This window comes from Dromiciops gliroides, chromosome 2, assembly GCF_019393635.1.
Source record: "Dromiciops gliroides isolate mDroGli1 chromosome 2, mDroGli1.pri, whole genome shotgun sequence".
NCBI lineage: Eukaryota > Metazoa > Chordata > Mammalia > Microbiotheria > Microbiotheriidae > Dromiciops > Dromiciops gliroides.
Window position 1 is genome coordinate 479,267,872 of NC_057862.1, and position 25,663 is coordinate 479,293,534.

At 35.7% G+C, this 25,663-nt stretch overlaps 1 protein-coding gene across 1 annotated transcript in view; it reads left to right on the top strand.

Annotated features, from left to right (window-relative positions):
• The window catches only part of LTBP1 (latent transforming growth factor beta binding protein 1), a 481,244-nt gene that overhangs the window by 321,621 nt on the left and 133,960 nt on the right, over positions 1–25,663 (top strand). The window contains 5 exon segments of the mRNA XM_043987916.1: positions 9,208–9,375; positions 13,264–13,488; positions 16,480–16,502; positions 20,787–20,880; positions 21,486–21,584. Of these exon segments, the coding sequence (XP_043843851.1) occupies positions 9,208–9,375; positions 13,264–13,488; positions 16,480–16,502; positions 20,787–20,880; positions 21,486–21,584 (609 nt within the window).

The following is a 25,663-nucleotide window of genomic DNA, read 5'->3' on the forward strand; positions in this document are numbered from 1 at the left end:
GAACCAAAATAAGAACTTTTAATGTAGTATTTCCTCTATAATTCTAAGTTATGATTTAGCATCATGTAACAGAGAATGAATGTGCTCTACTTGAATAACAACGTGTTTAATATACTTTAGTTTAATATTGCTAGTCAGGAACAAAATAAAGATTATTTGGCTTAACTACTATGTAATATCCAGCAGATTCGCACATCTCTGAAATTTAGATCATCTGAACCTTTTACCACTGAATCCATTAGCAATCAGGTCAAGCAATCAGGAGCTTATAATTAGTATCTTCAAAGTCAGATTTGCACCATTTATTATTATATCTTACCAGAACTTCAGCCCTGCATGTCTGATATTAGAAATCATTTGAAAGTGCTAACTTCAATTTTCATTAAATATTTCTTAATTACATGCAAAAACGTTTAACCATCATTTTAAAAAAATTAATAAAGTATTTTATTTTTTTCCGTTACATGTAAAGATAGTTCTCAACTTTTGTTTATACAAGCTTTACAATTTCAGATTTTTCTCCCTCCCCCCTCCCCTAGACAGCAGGTAATCTGATATAGGAGATATATATATATATACATAATAACATTAATCCTATTTCTGCATTAGTCATGTTATAAGAGAAAAATCAGAGCAATGATGAAAAACCTCAAAATAGAAAAAAACAACAGCATCAAAAACAAAAGAAATAGTATGGTTCATTCAGCATCTATACTACGCAGTTCTTTTTTTTTTTCTTGGATTTGGAGATCCTCTTCTATCATGAGTTCCCTGGAACTCTTCTGTGCCATTGCATTGGTGAGAAGAATATAGTCCATCACAGTAGATCAACACTCAATGTTGATGATACTGTGTACAATGTTCTTCTGTTAACCATCATTTAAAAAAAAATGTCCAGTTCCAAATTCTCTCTCATCCTCTCATTCCTCCCCCTTCTTTGAGAAGGCAAGCACTTTGAGTTTGATTATACATGTGAGGTCATGCAAAACAGTCTTTAATATTAGCTATATTGCAAAAGAAAGAAGCAAAACAAAACGATAAAAATACAGAAAGAACAAAAATATGGGAGCAGCTAGGTGGCGCAATGGATAAAGTACTGGCCCTGGATTCAGGAGGACCTGAGTTCAAAGCCAGCCTCAGACACTTGACACTTACTAGCTGTATGACCCTGGGCAATTCACTTAACCCTCATTGCTCTGCGAAAGAAAGAAAGAAAGAAAGAAAGAAAGAAAGAAAGAAAGAAAGAAAGAAAGAAAGAAAGAAAGAAAGAAAGAAAGAAAGAAAGAAAGAAAGAAAGAAAGAAAGAAAGAAAGAAAGAAAGAAAGAAAGAAGGAAAGAAAGAAAGAAAGAAGGAAAGAAAGAGAGAAAGAAAGAAAAGAACAAAGAACAAAGAACAAAAGTATGTTTCAATCTACACTTAGAATTCATCAGTTCTCTCTCTGGAGGTGGATGACATTTTTCATAATGGGTCTTTTGTAATTATTCTGTGTCTTTTTGTCAATCAGAGTACATAAGTTTTTCATGTTGATCATCCTTACAATATTGCTGTTACTGTACAGTGTTCTCCTGGTTCTATTCACTTAACTTTTTATGAGTTTTTAGAAATCTTCACAGGTTTTTCTGAAATTATCCTGCTTGTCATTTATTATAGCACAATAGTGTTCCAACACAATCATATACTATACTTGTTTTACTATTTCCTGCTTGATGAGCATCCCCTTGACTTCCAATTCTTTGCCACCACAAAGAGCTGCTATAAATATTTTTGTACAAATAAGTCCTTTTTCCTTTTTCTTTGATCTCATTGATATACATGTTTAATACTGGTATTATTGTTTAGCCCAAAGGGCTATGGTTCAAAATTGTTCTTCAGAATAATTGGGGGCAAGCTAGGTGGTGCAGTGGATAGAGCACAAGCTCTGGATTCAGGAGAACCTGAGTTCAAATCCAGCCTCAGACACTTGACACTTACTAGCTATATGACCCTGGACAAGTCACTTAACCCCAATTGCCCTGCAAAAATGAACAAACAAACAGAATAATTGGACTATTTCACAACTCCACCAACAGTGTATTAGTGTCCTAGTTTTTCCACATTCCCTCCAGCATTTGTCATTTTCTAGCTAATCTTATAGGTTTGAGGTGATGCCTCAGAATTGTTTTAATTTGCATTTCTCTAATCAGTAGTTATTTAGAGCATTTTTTAATGTGACTATTGATAGCTTTGATTTCTTCTTTTAAAAACTGCCTGTTCATATCCTTTGACCATTTATCAAATAGTGAATGGTTGTTATTTTTATAAATTTGGCTCAGTTCCATATGTATTTGAGAAATGAGACCTTTATGAGAGGAACTTAATCACAATTTTTTTTCTCTCAGTTTCCTGATTTTCTTCTAATTTTGGCTGTGTTGGTTCAAAAACCTTTTAATTTCATGTAATCGATATTATCTATTTTACTTCCCATAATCCTCTTTCTTTCTTGTTTGGACAAACTCTTCCATTATCTATAGATCTGAGAGTTATACTTTTCATACTTCCCTAATTTACATATAATAACACCCTTTATGTCTAAATCATTTATCCGTTTTGACCATATTTTGGTATATGGTATGAGATGTTGGTCTATGCCTAGCTTTTTCCAAACTGCTTTCCAGTTTTCCCAGCAGTTTTTGTCAAATATTGAGTTCTTACCCTAAAAGCTTGAATTTTTAGATTTTTCAAACACTAAATTACTCTGGTTGTTTGCCACTATGTATGGATTATGTACCTAATCTATTCCACTCTCTACCACTCTGTTTCTTAGCCAGTACCAGATTGTTTTGACTATTGCTACTTTGTGTTATAGTTTGAAATATGGAACTGTAAGGCCATTTTAACATTTTTTCATTTATCCCCTTGACATTCTTGATTTTTTGTTCTGCCTGATGAATTTTGTTACTATTTTTTTCTAGCAATATAAAATAATTCTTTAGTAGTTTGATTAGCATGGCATTGAATAAGTAAATTAACTTATGTAGAATTATAATTTTTATTATGTTGGCCTGGCTTACCAATGAGCAATTAATATTTCTCCAGTTGTTTAGATGTCTTTATTTGTGTGAAAAGTGTTTTCTAATTGTGTTCATATAATCCTTGCGTTTGTCTTGGTAGGTAGATTCCCAAATATTTGATATTTTCTGCAGTTATTTTAAATGGAATTTCTCTATCTTTTCCTGTTAGGTTTTGTTGGTAGTATATAGAAATGTTGATGATTTATCTGGATTTATTTTACTTCCTGAAACTTTGCTAAAGTACTTCTTTTCACTAGTTGATTCTCTCAAGTCTTACCACCTTCAAAGACTGATAATTTTGTTTCCTCGCTGCCTATTTTTATCCCTTTAATTATTTTTTTTCTTGTCTTATTGTTATAGCTAGTACTTCTAGTGGAGTATTGAATTATAGTGGTACTAATGAACAGCTTTGCTTCACTTCTAACAATGCTTGCTCTTGGTTTTAGATTAGATACTTCTTATCATTTAAAAGCCTCCATTGATTCCTATGCTTCCTAATGTTTTTAGTAGGAATGGGTATTATATTTTGTCAAAGGCTTTTTCTGCATCTATTGATATAATCATATGATTTTTTTGTTAATGATATGGTTAATCATGCTGATAGTTTTTCTAATATTGAACTGGCTCTGCAATCCTTGTATAAATATCACCCATGGTGTATGATCTTTGTGATATATTGTTGCACTCTCCTTGCTAGTATTTTGTTTTTTTGTTTTTGTTTTTGTTTTTTTGCAGGGCAATGGGGGTTAAATGTCTTGCCTGGGGTCACACAGCTAGTAAGTGTCAAGTGTCTGAGGTCAGATTTGAACTCACATCCTCCTGAATCCAGGACCGGTGCTTTATCCATTGCACCACCTAGCTGCTCCCGCTAGTATTTTATTTAAAATTTTTGCATCAATATTCATTAGGGAAATTGATCTATAAATTTCTTTGTTTTTATTTTCCCTGGCATAGGTATCAAAACTCTATTTGTGTCACAAAAAGAATTTGGTAGAACTTGTCCTGTTCTTTTTTTTTTTTCAAATAATTTATATAGCTTTGGGATTAATTGTTCTGTAACTATGTGGTAAAAATCCACTTTTGAATCCATCTGGTCCTGGGAATTTTTTCTTAGGGAGTTCATTGATGGCTTATTCAATTTCTTTTTTTTTTTAATATAGGATTATTTAAGTATTCTATTTCCTCTTCTGTTAATCTGGGCAATTTATATTTTTGTAAATTTTCATTCATTTCACTTAGATTGACAGTTTTATTTGCATATAACTGGGCCAAAGAAGTATTACTTTAATTTCATCTTCACAAGTGATGCATTTACCCTTTTTGTTTTTAATACTAATAATTTGCTTTCTTCTTTCGTTTTTTAAAATCAAATGAACAAAAGATTTATCTATTTTAGTAGTGGGTGGTTTTTCCACCCATAAAACCAGCTCCTAGTTTTGTTTATTATTTGAATTTTTTTTTACTTTCTATTATTTAAATCTTTCCTTTGATTTTCAGGACTTCCATTTTGGTATTTAATTGGAGATCTAAAATTTGTTCTTCTAATTTTTTAGTTGTATGTTCAGTTCATTGATCTCTTTCTCTCTTTTTTTGATATATACATTTAAAGATATAACTTTTCCCCTCAGTTCTATATTGGCTGCATCCCACAAATTTTGGAATATTGTCCCATTGTTGTCATTCTCTTTAAGGAAATTATCATTATTTCTATGATGTGTTTTTGGGCTTTTCATTCTTTGGAATTAATTAATTTAGTTTCTAATTAATTTTAATATGTGCTTTTATGGCCCTTCATCGAATTTTTTTTTTTTTTGCGGGGCAATTGGGGTTAAGTGACTTGCCCAGGGTGACACAGCTAGTAAATGTCAAGTGCCTGAGGCTGTACTTGAACTCAGGTCCTCCTGAATCCAGGGCCAGTGCTTTATCCACTGTGCCACCTAGCTGCCCCATAATTTGTAATTTTTTTAAGATCTGAGAAGGGTGCATTTCATATTTCTGCATCTGTTTGTGAGGTTTTTAATGCCCTGATACATAGGCAGTTTTAATGAAGCTGAGGAAAAGGTATATTCTACTTTCAGTTTCCACTCAGTTTTCTCTAGAGTTCTGTCATATCTAACTTTTCTAAGATTCTATTCATCTTCTTGACTTTTCTTATTTATTTTGTTATTTGATTTATTTAGCTTTGAGAGGGGAAAGTCAAAGTACCTGACTAGGATAGTTTTATTGTCTTTTTCTTCCTATAGTTTATTTAACTTTTCCTTTAATAATTTGGATGCTATGCCGATGAGCACATATATTTTTAATATTGATATTACTTCATTGTCTATGGTGCAAGATGTATTTTCCCTGCTTATACCTTTTAATTCTATCTGTTTTTGCTTTGCTTTGTCTGAGATGATAATTAGTCCCTCTGTCTTTTTCATTTCAGCTGAAGCATAATCAATTCTCTTCCAGCCCCTTATTTTAAATTTGACTATGTCTTTCTGTTTCATTTCGCATTTGTTTTTTTCACAATGGTAATATACATTTATAGAAATTTTATTTATTTTATTCTGAATATAGAAATAAAAGAAGCATTTCCATAACATAGTGGAATAGAAAAAAAAAGATCATTGCATGTGAAACTGCAAGTCTATATGTAACTCACTATTCCTTTTAAAACATGTAATAAAGTTATTATATTTATATATGTCCCATTGCTTTCTGACTACTGCTGTCCTTTTATCTTCTCTCCTGTTTCTTTTGTCCCTTTTCCCTTCTACTTCCATGTTGTATAGGATAGATTATATAGATGTATTACTAATTGAGTATGTGTATAATTTGAACCAATTTACACGTGAACAAGTTGAAGCATTCCCCCCTCCAAAAAACCCCAGACTTTCCCACAACATTTTCCCCTCCACTGAAAAAGCTCTTCCTTTCATGACTCTTATATGAGGTAATTTTCCTATTCTTTCTCTCTCTTCTCCCTTCTCTTGGGACATTCTTTTTCTTGCCTATCCACTTTTTTTACATCATCTGAACATAATTAACTCATTCCTGCATCATGTTTCCATATAGAATCCTTCTAACTGCCCTGATAATGATAAGTTAATGTTAGGCTCTGTTCTTGGCATGTGGTGGCAGGGGTTCTGTCTCAACCTTCACACTTCTTTGTACTGCTGTATTGTTATCTTCCCATATAGAAAGGTAAAAGTTTAATTTAAACTTCTTGAGTCCTTAATGATTTTGCTTTTATGATTACCTTTTTTATGCTTCTTTTGAGTTTGGTATTTGAAAATCAGATTTTCTATTTCACTCTGGTCTTTTCATCAGGAATTCTTGAAATTTCTCTCTTTCATTAAATATCCATTTTTTTCTCCTGAAAGATTATACTTAGTTTTTCTGGGTAGGTTATTGTTGGTTGTAATCCCAGCTCTTTTGTCTTCCCAGAATATCATATTTCAAGGCTTCCACTACTTTAAATGTAGTAGTTGCTAAATCTTCTATGATCCTGATTATAGCTTCATGGTATTTGAATGGTTGAAAGCTCTGGATTTTAGCTATAATAGTCCTGGGAGTTTTAATTTTGGGATCTCTTTCACATGGTAATTGATGGATTCTTTCCATTTCTGTTTTACTCTCAGGTTCTAGGAGATCAGCGTTATTTTCCTTGATAATTTTTTGAAATATGATGTCTAGATTCTCATTTTTAATCATGGCTTTCAGGTAATACAGTGATTCTAAATGATCTCTTGTAGGGGCCAAATTTAATATGGGGATAGTTAATTGGGTGGCTCGCCATAATATTGGGGTTCAGAAAATAATGAGGGACCTCTAGGTCCAAAGTTTCCTCTCTTCCAAACTGCCTTTTGTTGGTTCTTTCTCCCAGGCTAATAAGAAAGGAGATTAACAGCCTCTTTTCCACAAACAAATCAGGTTTTATTAATGGGAATAAAATATACAAAAAAAGTGAAGTTCATAAAGCCAGTGACAAGGGAATAGGGGAAGAGAAAAATGGACAATGTCCCTGACTCTAGCAAAGACTGACTCAATCACCGAACTTGCTTCCAGCTCAGCTAATTTGAAGAGCTGGCCTCGTTTCTGTTAACCTACCACCTGTGGTCCATAGTTTCTGTGGGAGTCAGCTATGCAGCCCCTCTCCAGTCTGCTCTCAGAAGCTCACCAACCGAGAAAGAGAGAGCTCTCAGCCTCAGCATTCTCTTTCTACCTTTTCTCTCCCTCCACAAAAAGGGAGGTCCTTCAAGTTGCTTGGCCAAGGTGGTACCCCTGGTGACGTCAGTAGTATATATCACTCAGGGCAGGCCAGGTGTGGCCCATATCTAATCATCCTAAGTAGGTACTTAGTTAGTTTCTCAAACAATACTAAATCAATCAGGTGGGACCCCTGGGCATCTGCCAAATTCCATTATTTTATCACACTCTCTTTTATCTATTTTCCAGGTCAGTTGTTTTTCAATGAGATATTTCACATTTTCTTGTATTTTTCCATTTTTTGGATTTCCTTTTATTCTTTCTTGTTGTCTCAAGGCTTTGTTAGATCCATTTATCCAATTCCAATTTTTAAGGAATTATTTTTTCCAGTAAATTTTTACCTCTTTTTTCCATTTGTCCAATTCGGCTTTTTAAAGTGTTAGCTTCAACAGTGAATTTTTGTATCTCTTTTTCCATTAGACCAATCCTGTTTTTATAAGGTGTTGTTTTCTTCATTATTTTCATACCTCTTTTACCAAGCTGTTCATTGTCTTTTCATAATTTTCTTCCCTTGCTTTCATCTCTTTACTAATTTTTTCTTCTGCCATTTCTTATTTGATTTTTAAAAAAATTAAAACTTTCAGAAATTCTTGTTGGGCTTGTGTTCAACTCACCTTTTTCTTTTAGGCTTTGCTGGTAGGTATTTGGACTTCGCTGTTTTCTTCTGAGTGTGTCTTGATCTTTCCTTCCTTTGTAGTAACTCTTTATGGTCAGGTTCTTTTGTTGTTGTTGTTCTTTGCTCATTTTTCCATCTTATAATTTGATTAGAAATTTTATGTTAATATTAGGCTCTGTTCCTGGCATGGAATGGCAGGGGTTTTGTCTCAATTTTCACATTTCCTTGTAATGCTGTTTTCAGAGCTAGTTCACAGGGTTTGGAAGTTTTCAGTATTTCCAGGGTGGTCTGATCTGAAGAGACAAGTGGTCACTCTTGTCTTGGGCTGCACTCTGTTCCTTACACAGGAAAGGTCCCATATCTCTTGGGATTGCAATTGATGCTGCTCCTCAGGGTCCCCTCCTCCTTTGGGAAGAGAAAAGATACTGTTCCTCAGGGTACCTTGTCTCTTGAGGTTGGAAGTACTATTGCCCTTCATGGTTTCCCCTCCCTCTTAACTGACAGTGCTCCTCAATATCCTTGAACTACCATCCAGAAGTGGATATAAACAATATTATTGCCAAACAGTTCCTTCTACCCTGACCCTCCGCTCCTATTCCCTCTTGACTAAAACTATTCCTTTCTTCATTTGAACTATGACCCAGGAATAGGTATAGACAATGGAGTTGCCAAACAGAATCTGGTCCTGCATCCAGTGCTAGCACACAGCTACCCTGTAGTCTCTGACAAGTTATCAGGTCCCATTGTTGTATCTGGCTGTGAGCTCCTGAATCTGCTGCTCCATGTGTCACTACCACCTGGTGATTTCATTCACATGTGCTCTGGGTTAGCCTTCTCTCCCTTTTACAGATCTCTCTTTCTGACCTCCTATGTTGTCTGGAGCTAGAAGGGTGTCTCCTTCTGACCTTTTGTCTGTTCTGCCACTGAGTGCTTTTCTACTCTGCCATCTTGGCTCTGCCCTTGGAAGTCTCTTGAGTGATTTGTCAACTTTCCTACTTTTTAGCTATCTGACCCTGGGCAAACCACTTAACTTCTGAGTTGGCTTCCTCATGGTAAAAAAAAAAAAAGTGGTTACACTATGTACCTCACAAGATTGTTGTGAAGAAAGTGTTTTTGTGAACTTTGAAAGGCTACATAAATGTGGGCTATTATTTGTGGCCTAATTTTAAAGTAACATTTCATACATGTGATTTGAATTAATATAGTTTTTGATAGGATATGAGACTCTATTCTGTGTTTTTTGTTTCTTCTATCAAACCTAGCACTCCCTTGTTCTTTTGTTGTAGCTGATAACCCTGTGATCTCTGAAGAGAAAGGGCCCTGTTACAGACTCGTCAGTTCAGGAAGACAGTGCATGCACCCCCTCTCTGTTCAGCTCAGCAAGCAGCTCTGCTGTTGCAGCGTTGGCAAAGCCTGGGGACCACATTGTGAGAAATGTCCCCTTCCAGGAACAGGTAAGATGGGCATGGGTACACAGGGGGATCTGTACATGCTCACTGGCATGTAAAGCAACCTGTCCAATTTCGATCTTGTTTGCTTTCTGGCTTTTGATGATTTAAATTAGGCTTTTAGTTAATTTTTTAAAAGAATAAACAGAACAGCAAACTGAACTGAGAGAAAAGTCATAAGCAGAAAACTTTGACTTTACCTTGTGACATTACATTTCCAGTTGAGCAAATTAAGAAACAATAATTCAATTCATTCTCAGCTTAGGTTGCAACAACCTACTATTCAAAACAATAGGGAATGGCCACATAAGGCAACATGAAAAAAAAGGCTGGCATTATGGTCACATCTCTGTCCACTGTCTATATGTTAGCCAAGTGAAAAATTTATTTGTCCTTCAACTCCTTCTTTCATATATTTCACTGAATGCCCACAAGGTGAATACTACTTAGTTTCTCATTTTGGAAATTGAAGCGCATCATATTCATGTTATACTTCAGTCAAGTCTTAGAAGATGATTAGATTTGTGGTACACATGCAGTCTGAGACCCTCATAGACTCCCATGTTTTTTGGATACTCTATGCCTTGAACCCAATACATTCAATGGTGCATAATTTCTTATTGGTCCAAAAGCATTAATTTACTTTCCCCAATGCCTAATTTATACCCAAGAAGTCATTTGCTCACTCAGCAGGACTTGGCCTATAAGAAATAAAGGCATGGGGGCAGTTAGGTAGCGCAGTGGATAGAGCACCGGCTCTGGATTCAGGAGGACCTGAGTTCAAATCTGGCCTCAGACACTTAAATATTACTAGCTGTGTGACCCTGGACAAGTCACTTAACCCCAATTGCCTCACCAAAAAAAAAAAAAGAAGAAGAAAAGAAAAGAAAAGAAATAAAGGCATGTGTGTGGTAAATAAAATTAACAAAAATTGCCACTGATTTCATTACATTGGCATATAAGCAATACAATAAGATTCTTGTTATTTGACCAGATTCTTCCTATAAAGGAATGTTAAAAGCTTCTTTGAGTCAACCACTCACATTATACACGCAGTAAATATATTAAAGCTGAAGCTTAAGAAGTAGTATGCAGGACTGAAGTAGCATGGAGTTTCACAACATCCCTAATCTTATACTATTTTTGTTTATTTGATTTTGATGTATTACTCCATCAGTGAGTATAATTAGAAAAGTGGCAAAGTGAGGTCCTGAGATTCACTTTTTCTCCTTCTAATGAAAGCCTACCTTGTAAAATTGGTAGATAACAAAGTCTGAGACACCACCTAACTTCTAGGATATGTCATTAGTGGGAGCTTTCTGATCATAATTAAACAAATGAAAATCAATCAAATATACTTTCTTTGTAATTTTTAAGTGTGTTTTTTAAAAAAAGTTCTGGGGCAGCTAGGTGGTGTAGTGGATAGAGCACTGGCCCTGGATTCAGGAGGACCTGAGTTCAAACCCAGCTCAGACACTTAACACTTACTAGCTGTGTGACCCGGGCAAGTCATGTAACCCCAATTGCCTCACACACACACAAAAAAGTTCCATGACTATTTAAGAAATAAATTAGAGCAGTGTTCTCAGTGCTTCTGAACATCATTCATAGGCCTTTCAACATAAATTACCATATTTAAAATTTAATGTCACATTGGAAATATATTTTACATATAGTTTAAATGTTATAATTTTCCTGTGTGGTTTTTTTTTTAGTTAGGGCTTTAATTACTGTGAAAACAACAGTATTGTTATATGTTTACATCTCACAAAAAGTTTAGGGAAAAAAAGATTTTCTAGAGACCCATTTTATTAAAGAATAAATTTCCAAGAACATTTGTTCTTAAAGTCAAGTTGCATCAATTTAGACTCACCAATGCAAAATAAAATATTTTTAAGACTTTCCTTTGAGAAAAATTTCCCTTTGTTTCCTTATTCCCTTCCTTCCTTATTCACTTTCCTCATTTCCTTCTTTTCTTTCCTTCCTTTTCTTCCTTTGTTTCTTTCCTTACCCCTCTTTGCTCCTCTCATTTTTTTCTTGGTACTGGGAAAGACTTGTATAATCTATAGCTTTTAATAGAGAAATGTCTTCTTTTGCTGTTGGCACAAATATTTCCTTTCAATCAAAAAGCCTAGGTCACCAAAACATTTCTCTTTGTTTACTTTCTGTTATCACCTTTGTAATGATTGGAAGGATGCCACCTACTGGAGACTTGCTGTGGGAAAGCTCCACCATGAGGAAAATGCCTCAGAGACATTGTGGCTTTTCCTTGGCGTCAGGAAATGACGTTTGCTCATGGGTGCTGTCTATCAAGGCTACCAGCCAATCAACTTGAGGAGCCTCCTATTTTCTGGGAGGAGACAGGAAGGAGGAAAGGGAACCTGCGGAGAGCGCTTGGGCCTTTTGGGTTCCTGACTTGGTGGTGGTGGCGGCAGAGGAGTTCACAGGAAATTTGAGGAAAGATAGGAATGCCAGGCTGCTGGAATTCTTTTTCTCAATCTTTTTCTTTCTATTTTCCAATAAACCCTTAAAAAGCTAAACTCGTTTTATCAGTGATTTTAGTCAGTTTCCCCCAAAACTAGGGGAACAGATTAGAATCCACATTCAGAATCTTAAATTACACACCTTATGGAGAAAATTATTTTCCTTCTTCACATATGATCTTGGAACTACTCTTATCCTTTTCTTATTTTGAGCTTTTCTTTTTTGGAATGTGTCCTCAGCATATTATATGAGCAGGCAGAAGTTTAGAGGCACAATAACATTTATTATAGTTTGGGAATGTTTAGTTACAAACAAGTAGACACATTATATACAACCATAAGCCAACTTTCCAGGCCATAACATAGTGATTAGGGTTTTTTAGTCACTTTTATTTCCCCTCCAGGTTGGTCAGTTAACTTCTCACCCCATCCTACAGAACCCACTTTTCTTTTGAACTAGACTCCAGGTATGTCTCTAAGTGTGGCAGCAGCATTTTCCACTGATCTCTAACCTTAAAGTTCTTCATTATCTGGTTTTTCCTGGCATCACCTCAGCAAATGTCCCTTCCTTTATTTCTGCCTAAAGGTATCTCCCTCAAAGGCTGTTTTTCTCATCTTTAACTGAATCCTTAGTTAACTGATCTGTTTCTTTGCCTATCTCCTTACTACACCTAAGATCCTTATTAAACCTCAGTTAAACCATCTTACTTATTCCTTCCAATTTTTCTAAATAGCTACCTATTTTGGTCACTATTACTGCCCCCGCCATTATGGTTATTAGTATATAGTTAATGTGTTTATACATATATATATATAATATACATACATATATATACACACACACACACATAGACAGACAGACACACACACACACACACAGAGCTAGAAAGATCGCTCAGTGGTTTAAAACATGATATAGATGGGAGAGGGGTAGATTTTTCCCCACAATGCCAAAGTCCAAGTTCTTAGTGTGAAGTTATTTCAGACCCCAGGCCTAAGAAGAGGTAGAATTCAATCAAACAATGTTATCTTATAAATTGGTCTGGATAATATATTTTGGACACACTAGATGAGAATCAGCAAATGAATAAATCTAAAGTAAAAGGCCTTTGTATTTACATTTTTTTCTCACCAGTGAGGTTTTAGATAAATTTGCCATTTATTGTACATTTCACACCTGTCTTTATTGTTTTGATGTGTGTATGTCTATGTGTGTGCATGTATATGTATATATATTATCTATATTTATATGTGTGTATGCATGTGCATATATGCATGTGTATGTATATACATATATATGCATATATAGGAAAGATGATTTTTTAAAAGATATTCATCATATTATTTTCCTCTTTTTGAAGTTATGGACTTCGAGATTTTTAAAGAGAATATTTTCCCATCCCAAATCTAGCTGCTTTTAAGGAAATCTGCCCTGGTGGAATGGGTTATACAGTTTCTGGCGTTCATAGACGCAGACCAATTCATCACCATATAGGTAAAGGACCCGTATATATCAAGCCCAAGAACGTCCAACCTGTTGCTAAAAGTACTGATCCTCCACCTCTCCCAGCAAAGGAAGAGACATTAGAGGCACTGACCTTCTCCCAGGAAAAAGGGCCTCAGGTGGCTGTGCAAGGTGAGAATGGGAATAGATCCTGAAATGTAGCTAACCTGTTGATGTCTCTGTGTTTTTTATTTTCCTGTTTATAACCTTTTGGAATAGTATGCATAAAACAGCTGAAGAGCTTTAAAACCATTGACATGGGTTTATCTGGATTCCAAATTAAACTAAATTTTTCTTTCCACATTATGATTCCCTGGGAGTAACATAGGTCTTTGAGGAAGCTGTATTAATTAACTTGAATGTCTAGGATATGACTTCTTAGTTTTCCTTCCTCCGACGATGTAATACCACAGAGGCCTAAGAGATTTAAGGCATTAATTTAATAGTTTCTGTGCATTCATCCAGAATGCCTCAGGCAGTAAATAGTACTATAGAATCATATATTCAGAGTAGAGATCAGATATGGAAACTGAGGCCCAGAGAGGTTAAGTGACTTGCTCCAAAATCACATAGCCAATAAATGGCAGACCCAGGATTTGAACCTATATTCTCTAACTTCAAATCCAATGCTGTCTTCCATACCAGAATGCCTTTTTCTGAAGAAGGTAGAAAATCTTAGAATGTCAGTATTAGAAAGGGAGTTCAGGTTCATTTATTCCAAGTGTCCCATTCTATTAAGGAAAGTATGGCCCAGAAAGATTAAATTCCTTTTTCTTGCTGTTCAGTCATTTCAATCACGTCCAACTTTTTGTGTCCCCATTTGGGGTTTTCTTGGCAGAGATGCTGGAGTGGTTTGCCATTTCCTTCTCCAGTTTGTTACACATGAGGAACTGAGGTAAACACAGGGTTAAGTGACTCACCCAGGGTCACACAGCTAGTAAGTGTCTGAGGTCCAAATTGAACTCAGGAAGATGAGTCTTCCTGACTCTAGGCCTGGTACTCTATTCACTGGGCCACTTATTTCCTCTAAATTCCTTATCTCAGTTTAAATAGTGATTTAGTAGTAGCATTAGGATGAAGAATACAAAGTTATACAAGGAAAAGTAAAGGAAGCTTTTTGATGTTGTAAACAGACTCCAGACACCTGAGTTTTAATTTTGACTTTGACATTTTATATCTGTCTGATCTTTTCAAGGTCTATTTTTTCTAATTCAGTTTCCTATATTTAAAAATAGCATTTCAGTTACTTTATGTTCTTAAAATAATGACAACTACTCCTCTTGCCTAGTGCCAAAGAAATGAAACCTTACACTAGCTTACTTCATATATTTACTCTTATTAAGTTCTTTTTTATTTAAAAAGTTGAATATCAAAATGTTGGGTTCAGTGGATAGATTTTTGGGAGAGGAGAATTGTATAGTCTTGAAGACCAGCAATATATTAGCGGTTCTGTCAGTCTGCCTTTCTTCTATAAGTGTCAAACAGGCCTTTCTTGTGGCCACTAGAAACATGCTCAACAGAGCTGAAGAAGAAAACTACTGAACCTTCTTTCTGCACATAACTATCCTGATTAGGTATTCTGATCAGTATTAGTAGCACTGAGAAGATACGCCTAAGAGTGAAACTGCCTTGTAACTATTCCCCTTTATAGGCAGGAGAAAACTGGGCTCAACTCTAGATTTTGCCAGTGAATAAGTTCCTCTTGAGGGTAGGTAAGTAATGCAAAAAGATAATGAATTTTCTCAGGCCACTAAGCTATTTGGGTCCTGATTTACTGTATGGCACTCTCATTGTTTTGGAGTTAATATAACTTCTAAAGCCTTAATTAATTTTTAGGGAGATTATTCACCTGGAATCTCAATAAATATTGAGATTTCTCTTATGCCTTGGAGGCTAATATCTAAGATTGTCTTCTTAACAAAAAATGATGAAAAATCTGAAATGAGACTTGCTTCTTTTTGTTTCTATAGCCAGGGTTGAAGGTAGGAAATATATATTTATGGGCACCCCAGACTAGTTAGGTGGCACCTAATAAAAAGGATTAACTGCCAAAGCAACAATGGATACTACTGAATCTCAGACCCCTGATAAATGTTTGCCACACAGCCTTCCAAATTATTGTCAGAGAACTTTCAGCTGGTCCCTGGACCTTTTCAAAGGGGGCCATGCTGCTAATATCTCATTTTAATCATAGCTCTGGGTATAGCCAGTAGTGATTGCACAGTACTGGTGAAGCTGTTTAATACTGACACCTGTTTGACATTCATCCTTGTCAATCTGCAGTATGTTGTCAGTGAAGTGTTTAGGGTGTTTCCTTTAAGAGTAAAATGTCTTTAGAGTTGACCTTCCTCCAAAGCCCCTCCCTTATTCTTCATACCCCTCCCATTGAAATAAATGATGCTCTTTATCAGAATTGTTACTACTAAAATTGATACTACAAAAAACTGATAGTACTACAAAATCTTGGTTGTACATCGTACTAAGATTAAATATTTCGCTTGTGGTTTGAGGTACCTTTTTTGCATTTCTATATAAGTTATTCTAAATAGATTAGATTCTTCATCTCTCTTCAGAACAAGCCTCCGCCCCAAAACTAGATATGTAAGCATTTAATATAAAACACAGTAAAATAGAATTTTGGAGATTAAAGACTTAGGTATATTCTAGTCCATTCCCTTTATTTTAAAGATTATGACACTAAGGCCTAGAAAAATAACATGGCTTTCCCAAGGTTACATAACTAGTTAATGTTGTAGTTGGAATTAGATGCCCTGTTTTCTTGTTTGAACTTGATTCTCTTTCCAATAAACATTCTGTGTCCACATTTTACTCTTTCCTTAGTTCTCTTTGTACCAGTCAACCAGTGAACAGGCTTTGTATGTTCTAGGCACCATGCTAAGTATGGAAATACAAATATTAGAAAGACAACATGAGGTTAATGTAAGGGTTTATTCTCTCTCTGAAAAGTGATATCATCAAATGATGTTGGCTTCCAATGGAAGAATTATGTTTGTAGTCCTATTTCATTAGAATATTGGGGTCTTGCTAGTAAAATTTTGTAAGAAGGGAATATGTGATATTCATTGTATTAAATTCTAAATTTTCTTTCTTTTCTGATTTTAGTGGCAACTGCTGCCCCTGAGAAGGTAATCTATTCATTCCTTACACTTTTCATTTGGTTTATCTAATAAAGAGGATTGGTATATTAGATGTATTTGTAGACTGTTTCAACATACAGCACCATGCTTATTTTGCTCACATATAAAGAACTGTATGAGAAGAATGAAGGAAGAGGAAGGCAACTAAGTCACTAGATGATAAGAGCCCAAACCCAAATCAAAGGGCCAAAGACTTGGAATGCCCTTGTAAGAATCCTGAAAGACATTTGCTTATGCACATGAGTATACATAAACAAATGTGTGTATAAATACATTTATACATAAGCATATTTCTATAATTCCTATGTATGTGATAAAATAATCACTAACTTATTAATGTAGTACCTTCAAGTTTACAAAGTAATTATATATTCATACATATACACACACATATATTCTCATTCTCTACTTACAGTAACCCTGTGAGGTTGGTCATCTTATTCCCATTTTATAGATAACAAAAACTAAGAGAGGTTAAATGACTTACACAGGTCACACAACAAGTAACTAAATGTCTGAGGAAGGATCTTTGAACTTAGGTCTTCCTGACTCCAAATCTAGTCCTCTATCTACCATGCTATGTGGCTATTTCTATAAATATAGATATATAAATAGTTTTCAAAATACAATTGAAATTAAATCTAATTGGCATTAGATAAGAACAGAAGTTGTTGAGAAGAAATGCAACTAGACAACATTTCAGATGAATTTCTATGAAATTCTACTTGGTGGCATAAAATTAGAATATGACTTTGTGTCAGTTAATCAACAAGATCTTATTAAATACCAAGAATGTGCCTCACAGCAGGGTTATACATACAAAAAATGAGAGTTACTACACTCACAGTGGACTTACTTTGTAATGGGGAAAATAACAAAAATATAAAAATACACACAGCATAGAAACAAAGTTAATAAATAAACATAAAAATAGTTAAATGCGAAGTACTTTGTAAGGGAGAGCATGAGCAGGTTGGGGCATCAGGAAAGACTTCATAGGGAAGATGATACTTGAGGTGCATCTTTAAAGTAGAGCACATATATTGCAGGTGTGTGAAGCAGCCAGTGCAAAGGCACAGAAAAGGGGGATGGAATATTCTGTTTGAGAAATGGAGAGGGGGCCAGATCGACTGGATCACAGCATGTGAGAGGAAGAACAATGTCTAACAAGGCTAGGAGATAGGCTGGGACCAATGTGTATAGGACTTGAAGAATTCAAATGAAGAGTTTATTTTTATCCTAAAGCCAATAAGAATTCACTGGATTTGTTGTCAAGTAAGGGAAGTGATATAGTCAGATATGTGCTTAAAGAACATGACTTTGGCAAGTAGTGTATAGGATTAACTGAAGTAGTGAGAGACTGCAGAAAGAAGGACATCAATAGGAGATTTAGATTAATCTAGGTGAGAGGTGGTAAGTGTCACTCTTGAAAGTAGGATGGAGTTGGATGCAAGGGAAGCAGTAAGGGGGCAGCTAGGTGGCGCAGTGGATTAAAGCACCAGCCCTGGATTCAGGAGGACCTGAGTTCAAATCTGACCCTCAGACACTTGGACACTTACTAGCTGTGTGACCCTGAGCAAGTCACTTAACCCTCATTGCCCCGCCCCCCCCCCCAAAAAAACAACAACAAAGAAGAGCAGTAAGATTTGGAAGCTGATTGGATAGAAAGCTCTGATAAATGTGAGTGGTAAATCCTAGTAAGAATTCCAGGGACTTTAATTTTATTCTCAGGAGTATTGCTGATTCTTTGAGTGTCCTTAGGCAATTAATTTAGAGGAAGGTGAGGAAGTGAACAAGCATTTATTCTACATCTACTGTATGGCAGGCAGGGTACTAAGCACTTTACAAATATTATCTCATTTGATTCTCAACAATCACCTTGGGAGGTAGGTCCTTTTATGAACCTCAGTTTACAGTTGAGGAATCGAAGGCAGATAGAAGTTAAGTGACTTGCCTAGGATCAAACAACTAGGTAGCATCTGAGGTCGGATTTGAACTTGAGTTTTCCTGACTCTAGGCCCCGTGCTTTCTCCACTGCACCATCTTGCTGGCCTCATGGCTTGTTTCTTTATCTGTAAAATGAGGATATACGAAACTTCTATAGACTCAAATCTGTGACTGTTCTTAGACTGGGTCAAATCTAGATTAGATTTAGAGCTGGAAGTGACCTCCGAGAGATTCTAGTCCATCTCCCTCTTTTTATGGTTGAGGAACTGAGGTCCTGAGATTTTCAGTAACTTGCCCAAGGTCACATGACTGGGAATCAAATCCAGATCCTTCTGACTCCAAGTCAAGGATTTTTCCCATTGTACCACCCATCTTATGGTTAGAGCTACAGGGGGACCTCAGAGGTCATGCCATCCACCCATTCATTGTATAGCTGGAGAAACTAAGGCTGAGAGAGGTGGGTTGATGTGTCTAAGATAATCCATCTAGTAAGAGACAGACGAGAACTCTAGTCTTTCTGGCTCTAGGCTCGGTGTTCTGTCCACCACCACAAGTGTCATTTTTGTCCTTGTCCTCCCACAAAGCCTCCATAGAGAATCTCAACAGTCCCCTGGATGCTTTCCCCTAGATTTTTTTTTACATTCAGTGTATGTCAGTGTGGCACGGGAGCCATCCCCCTGTCATTTCCTACTCACTCATACATTTACTTTGGTGACATATTTTATTGCCTTTTCTTTAGTTGTAGGTCATGAGAATAAGATAATAAAATCTAATATTTTGACTTCATCCATATTTGTGGAGTGTCTACTCTGTATACAAGAGATAAATCACTGAGGGGGATACAAAGATGTTGAAGTTATCTTCTCTCTTTCTGGAATTTATTTGCTAGGAGTTGAGAAAACGCAAAGCCTAGAGCATAGATAGAACTCAGGGACTTTGAAGATCATCTTAGTGCAGCCCTTCTCATTTTAGAAGAGAAAACTGAGGACCAGAGAACTCAAGTGAAAGGCTTCATAAGGGAAGCTGGATTTTTTTTTTTACTGATGTCCTCTGACCCCAAATAAACTAAATACAATTATACAGCATCTAATCATGAAAAAGAGAATTGTATACAGGGTCCTGTGTTTCTGAAGGAAATAGGAAGATAAATAAGGTATGATCCTTTGCCTTCAGGAAGTTTACATCCTCAAGTAGAGGATAGTATTATATGAGACTCATTAACAGCTAATACTACAAACTAGAATCTGATAGGTACACAAAAAGTCCTAAAATGCAGTGAGAATAAATGATGAAGAAGTGACTTATAGGTAGAACTGTAGAAGGAATCATGGGAAGTGATATTTGTGCAAGGTCACAAAGGATAAGGAGCTTTCTCAATTTGAGATGTCAGAGATTGTGGATAAACACTCCAAGGATAAAGGTATAGAGATAGAGAAAAAGAAGCGGGCAGGGAAGAGCATTGAGAAAGAAGCCAAGTCAGCCAAGGAGATAGGAGAGCAGTAGTAGAAACAGGAGAGAGAAACAGGAGACTAAACCAGAAGCTATGGGAGTAGAGAGGTACAGGAGGAGAGGATGGTCCAGATACTTCAAAAAGTCACAAAGCAGTCTAAGGACTGCAGAAAAAAAAAGCTTCCTTGTAAGAAAATGAATCTCTTACATGGCCACTCTGGCTTAAGCAGATACTGGCTTTTCCTCAGTTGAACCTATCACCGTTGTGAGAATTTGGATTGTGACATGTTCAAAAGAAAGGTTGCTATGTATGGGAAGTTGCGGTATGACCTTCTGCTTTATATATACTCTGTAACTGACATTAAGTATTTCACTTTACTAGATTCTCTGTTGTAGCAAATTTGTCATATCTAATATTTAATCTATTGTCTTTGGCTGGTTTATTCAGTTGGTTAGAGTAATATATGAAGGAGGCCAAGGTAATGAGTTCATTCTCTGTGTGGGACTAAGCAAAGTGAGCCAGCTGTCTTGAAAATGTGTGTTGGTCATCAGGGTGTCAGAGTGAGAGAGTGTGGATGGATTAACACAAATCATTCACCAGTACTGGAAAAACAGCTTAAAGTCTTTACCATAGCAATGCTGGACCATGAACATAGGCTTCGTATACAAAAGTTGATACTAATTATTTTGTAAAAATATTTTTTATAATATGTTTAAAAATAAAGTGACATAATTTGCATTTTCCCCTGAAGTAATATAAAAGCTTCATATTCCTTTCCTGAGTTTTACTAAGAAAACAATCAATTGGTTAAGAGTCATAATATAGAGGAATTAAACAATGATTTTTCACTTTTATCCCTTTTTCTTAACATCTAGGAATTAGTTGACCAAGAGAAAACCAAACTTGAACCTGGTCAACCCCAGCTGTCTCCTGGCATTTCAACCATTAACCTACACCCACAGTATCCAGGTAGCACATTTTGATTGATATAATAGGAAAAAATATATTAATCTGTTCTGAATCAAAGAAGGAGATACTGTTTCTTGTTTCTTAACTTTTCAAACATTGGTAATTAATTTTATATTCATATATTAATCATTTCTAAGTGGATATGGAAAAAATTAAATTATAACCCAAGACTGTTATAGTGTATAAAAGGAACATGGTAGGAAGGTAAAGCAATACTGATGTTTTTTTAATTTTCCTTTAACCTCAGTAAGTACGCGAAGTATTGCCACTATCATGTGAGATCTTTTGCATAGTGAAGAGTCCTCATATTCATTGAGTAAGGGAACCACTACCCTATTAATCTGCATTTTATTTGGGTATGGAGGTCAACTACTTTTGTTTCATTACATCCAGGGTCTTAAATTAGTCTCAGAGGCACTGCTAGCATTTGCTGTTATTTATAGGTTTCTAGTGAGGTGACCTTCCAAAACACCTTGCAGTTCATAGGCCTTCGAATTACTGTTATCTGTTATGAAATTGCTTATACAGTCTTTGTGTCTTTTGAAATGGACTTCTCACATAAATAATGTGCTTTCCTTTTTATCCATTTATCCCTTGTCATATAGTAGTGATTGAAAAAACATCACCTCCTGTGCCTGTTGAAGTTGCTCCTGAAGCTTCTACATCGAGTGCCAGCCAAGTGATTGCACCCACTCAAGTAACAGGTATGGTGCAATGTATGGTATGGTTTGGGTCTAGTGAAAGTATCATGACTAATGTAGCATCTAAGTAATTAATAATCAATTACAGATGGCTAAGAATATTTGGTTAACAACAAAATCTAGCAAGAAGGAGGATATGGTTATAGTCAACATTAAAATATGGGTTTCTGAAATCTAGGAAAGTTAGAAGTTCCAGTTATGACCTATATTTATATTAAATACTGAATGTTTTATTCTAAAATAGTATCAGAAATTCTCCAAAGGAGGCTTACTTGAGTCATAATAAAAATGATTACAAGAGACAAACAAAACATTCTTTAAAAAACCTCAGAGGAGGGAGCAGCTAGGTAGCGCAGTGGATAAAGCACTGACCCTGGATTCAGGAGGACCTGAGTTCAAATCTGGCCACAGACACTTGACACTTAACTAGTTATGTGACCTTGGACAAGTCATTTAAACCTCATTGCCCCACCCCAAAACAAAAAAACAAACCCAAAAACCCTCAGAGGAGAATTCCTTTAAGATCATTGCACAGCAGGTAGAGTCAAAACAGAGAAAGAAAATTATATGCCAATTTCCCTAATGAATATTGATGCAAAAATCTTAAATAAAATATTATCAGGGAGATTACAGCACATGATCACCAGGATAATCCACTATGACAAGGTGGATTTAGGAAAACCTGGGTTGTTTAATGCTATCTCAGAAAAAGTACTAGCTCTGTGCCTCTAAGCAAGGCACTTAAGCTTCTGAGATTAGTTTCTTCATTGGCAAAGTAGGAATAATAGCATCTGCCCACCAGGATCCTTGTGAGGTTCAAATGAGATGGTGTGTATATATAAAGTGCTCTCCAAACCTTAAAATGCCATGTAAATGTGAACTGTTATTATTATACTGATTTCCCAATTCCCCCTTCATCTTTTTCCTACCCTGGAATGCTACATAATCATGTGACTCATTAAATTATAATGATATAACTACTGTTTGAAGACCCCGTCTGTGTCCTAGTGAAGGTACAAAAGAATTAATTCTTTTGCTGATAATAGCAAGGCGAGACAATATTATACCTTTCAGTGACCCCTTTTCAAAAATGACAACTTGGCAGTGAGCAAAAACTTATCCTGAACTGTTTTCCCTAAATAATACAATAGCACATTGCCAGTACAGAACTAACCTTTAACTTTTTGTGGTGTTTCAGCAATGGGCAAGGCAGGAAGCCAGCCTGTTGGATGTGGATAATTTCATTCAGTAGCCCTGTGCAGATTTTGACTAGCCAAATTCTGTTTCGTTATTATCGAAATGCAGCTATTTATTAAAAAAATACTGCAGGTCTTTAGTTTCCTCCATGGTACTTAACAACTTTAGAAAGGAAATGAACTTTGCTAGAAGATAGCTAAATCAGAACTTGGCAAAGACTTTTTGGCACAAATACTTCCTTCGTAGGAAACTTAAATGTTGTTGACTTTGAAAAAAAGTTTTATTTTTTTAAGGTTTTTCTTTTCCCTTAATGTAATATTTGTCTGTGTCCCAATTTCCTATAATAAAAGAAGCTTTTTGGAACATTCAACAAATGGGACAATATAAATAGACATGCGTCAATGTGATTTTCCTAAAGCTCATGTCTGACCATGTCACTCCCTATTTCATAAACTCCAGTGTTTCCCTATCTCCAGGATAGAATATAAAACCCCCTGTAAAGTAGCCCTCTTCCATTCTCCTCCAACCCTCCATCTGAACATGAATGAAGAGATTCATAGATATCTTCCATTCTTATTACACTCTAACACCCCCAACCCGAAGTTTGTAAGTACATTCTTGTTCTCTTCCTCCCCCCTTTCTCTACCCTCTCTCTTCTCCCTCTCCCCCCAGTCAAATGTCACTGGCTTCCTTTCTATTCCCGGAATGAGACACAACAATACTCAATTTCCTGACTCTGGAAATTTTCAGTGACTGTCCTTTATGTATACATTGCTCTCCCTCCTCATCTCCCTCTTCTGGTTTCCTTGGTGGTTGTTAAGTGATTTCAGTCATGTCTGATTCTTCCTGACCACATTTTGGGTATTCTTGGCAAAGGGTTAAGTGACTTGCCAGGGGTAACACAGCTAGTAAGTGTCTGAGACCAGACTTGAACTCACAAAAATGAATCTTCCTGACTTCAGCCCTCTATTCACTTTGCCTTCTAGCTCTCAGCTGGCTTCTCTGGCTGCCTTCAATTTCCAGCTAAAATCCTATCATTATAGGAAGCCTTTAGCAGATTCTTAATTCTAGTGCCTTCCCTCTATTTCTTAATTTCCTATTTATTCATGTGGGCAGCTAGTTGGGCACAGTGGATAGAATGTCAGGACCTGGAGTCAAGATAGACCTGAGTTCAAATCAGCCTTTTACTAGCAGTGTGACAAGTCCATGAACATTGTTGCCTCAGTTTACTAATCTGTAAAATAAGAAGATGGAAATAGCAAACACACCCAAATATTTTTGCCAAGAAAATCCCAAATGGGATGAATGAAAGAGTCAGGACACACTGAGATAACTGAACAACAATTTATTTTATATATACGTTATTTGTACATAGTCTTTTTCATGTGATCTCCATTATGTTGTGAATTTAATTGAAATTAGGGACTGTTTTTTGCCTGTTCTTTGTCTCCCCAGCCCTTTAGAACGGTCCCTGGAACTACAGTAGTCACTTAATAAATGTTTACTTGACTGACCATCCTTTTGTCTCTTGGTAAATTTGATACTTTTTCCTAACTACACTATGAAGAAGCAATTCATGGTGTAGCTAAAACAGTTTTTGGTAACAATTAAAGTTTTGAATTAGATTTATCAACATCTCTCCTATAGAAGAGGGTTTCTAGGATGATATCATACAGATTTAAATGAAATTTTTCCTTGACATTTGTAGGGGTTAAAGTTGCAGGATCCCTGGAGATGTGAAAAATTGTGAATAACTTTAGGCCCCACCCAAAACTTTTGTTTTTTTTTATAATTACTGATCCTAACCTTATTTAACAATAAAAAAGTAAACAACACACTGCTTCATAAAAACCAGTTACAGTTTCTATGCAACGAGAGTATTAGTATCTTGTGTACTATGCAGAGTCTTAGCACTTGCAGCAATTGCTTCATGGATTTCCTTCTATGAAAAGCTCACTACAGGAGAAAATCACATGACAAAGAAGTGTTCTCAAAGAGAATGCGTAGCCCATAGTTCTTTAGTGCACTGAAATATTTAACATAATCTGCTTATAATACATTTCTGTATTCATACTTACAGTAAGAAATTATAATAGATTAATAATAAACAGTATTTATGCTTTTATGACTTCCTCAATTTTTTTGTTTTCTTTACATACATGTATCATTTGTGATTTTTTGTGGTATTCTGCAAATATCCAAAAATTCCCATTTAATTATCAATGGCCAACCTGTGAATAAGAAAAACCATATATGTGAAACCCGCAAGTGCGAGGAATGACTATATTAATTTTACTAATTGTCCCTTTAATATAAAGGACAGTGAGAGGTTCTAAGCAGAACATTAATTTACATTCTCTCATGAGGTTAAGGAGTAGAACAAGAAATAGGGAGCAGCTAGGTGGCAAAGTGGATTGAGCATTGGCCCTGGATTCAGGAGGGCCTGAGTTCCAATCTGGCCTCAGACACTTGACACTTACTAGCTGTGTGACCCTGGGCAAGTCACTTAACCCTCATTGCTCCACCAAAAAAAAAAAAGCAAAAAACCAAACCAAGAAATAAAGGATGACAGTAAATATAATTAATTCCACATATTTATTGGTGAGAGTTTATGGTAGCAGTGTTGGGAATATTTATTTCAAATATAACTAGATATATTTTAAAGTTCATTAATTATAAAAAGAGTACAATATCTATAAGAAACAAGTATGTTATTTTTCTCCATAACAGATAACTTGTTGGCTTACAGCTTTACTGACAAACCATTTCCAACTATAAACAAACTGCCTCTTAAAGCAAATAAATACTTGATTTGGTATTATGTCCTAATAGGTCAAGGAAAGATTTGAAAAGTAAACCTTTTACAAAGTTAAAAAGATCTGTTT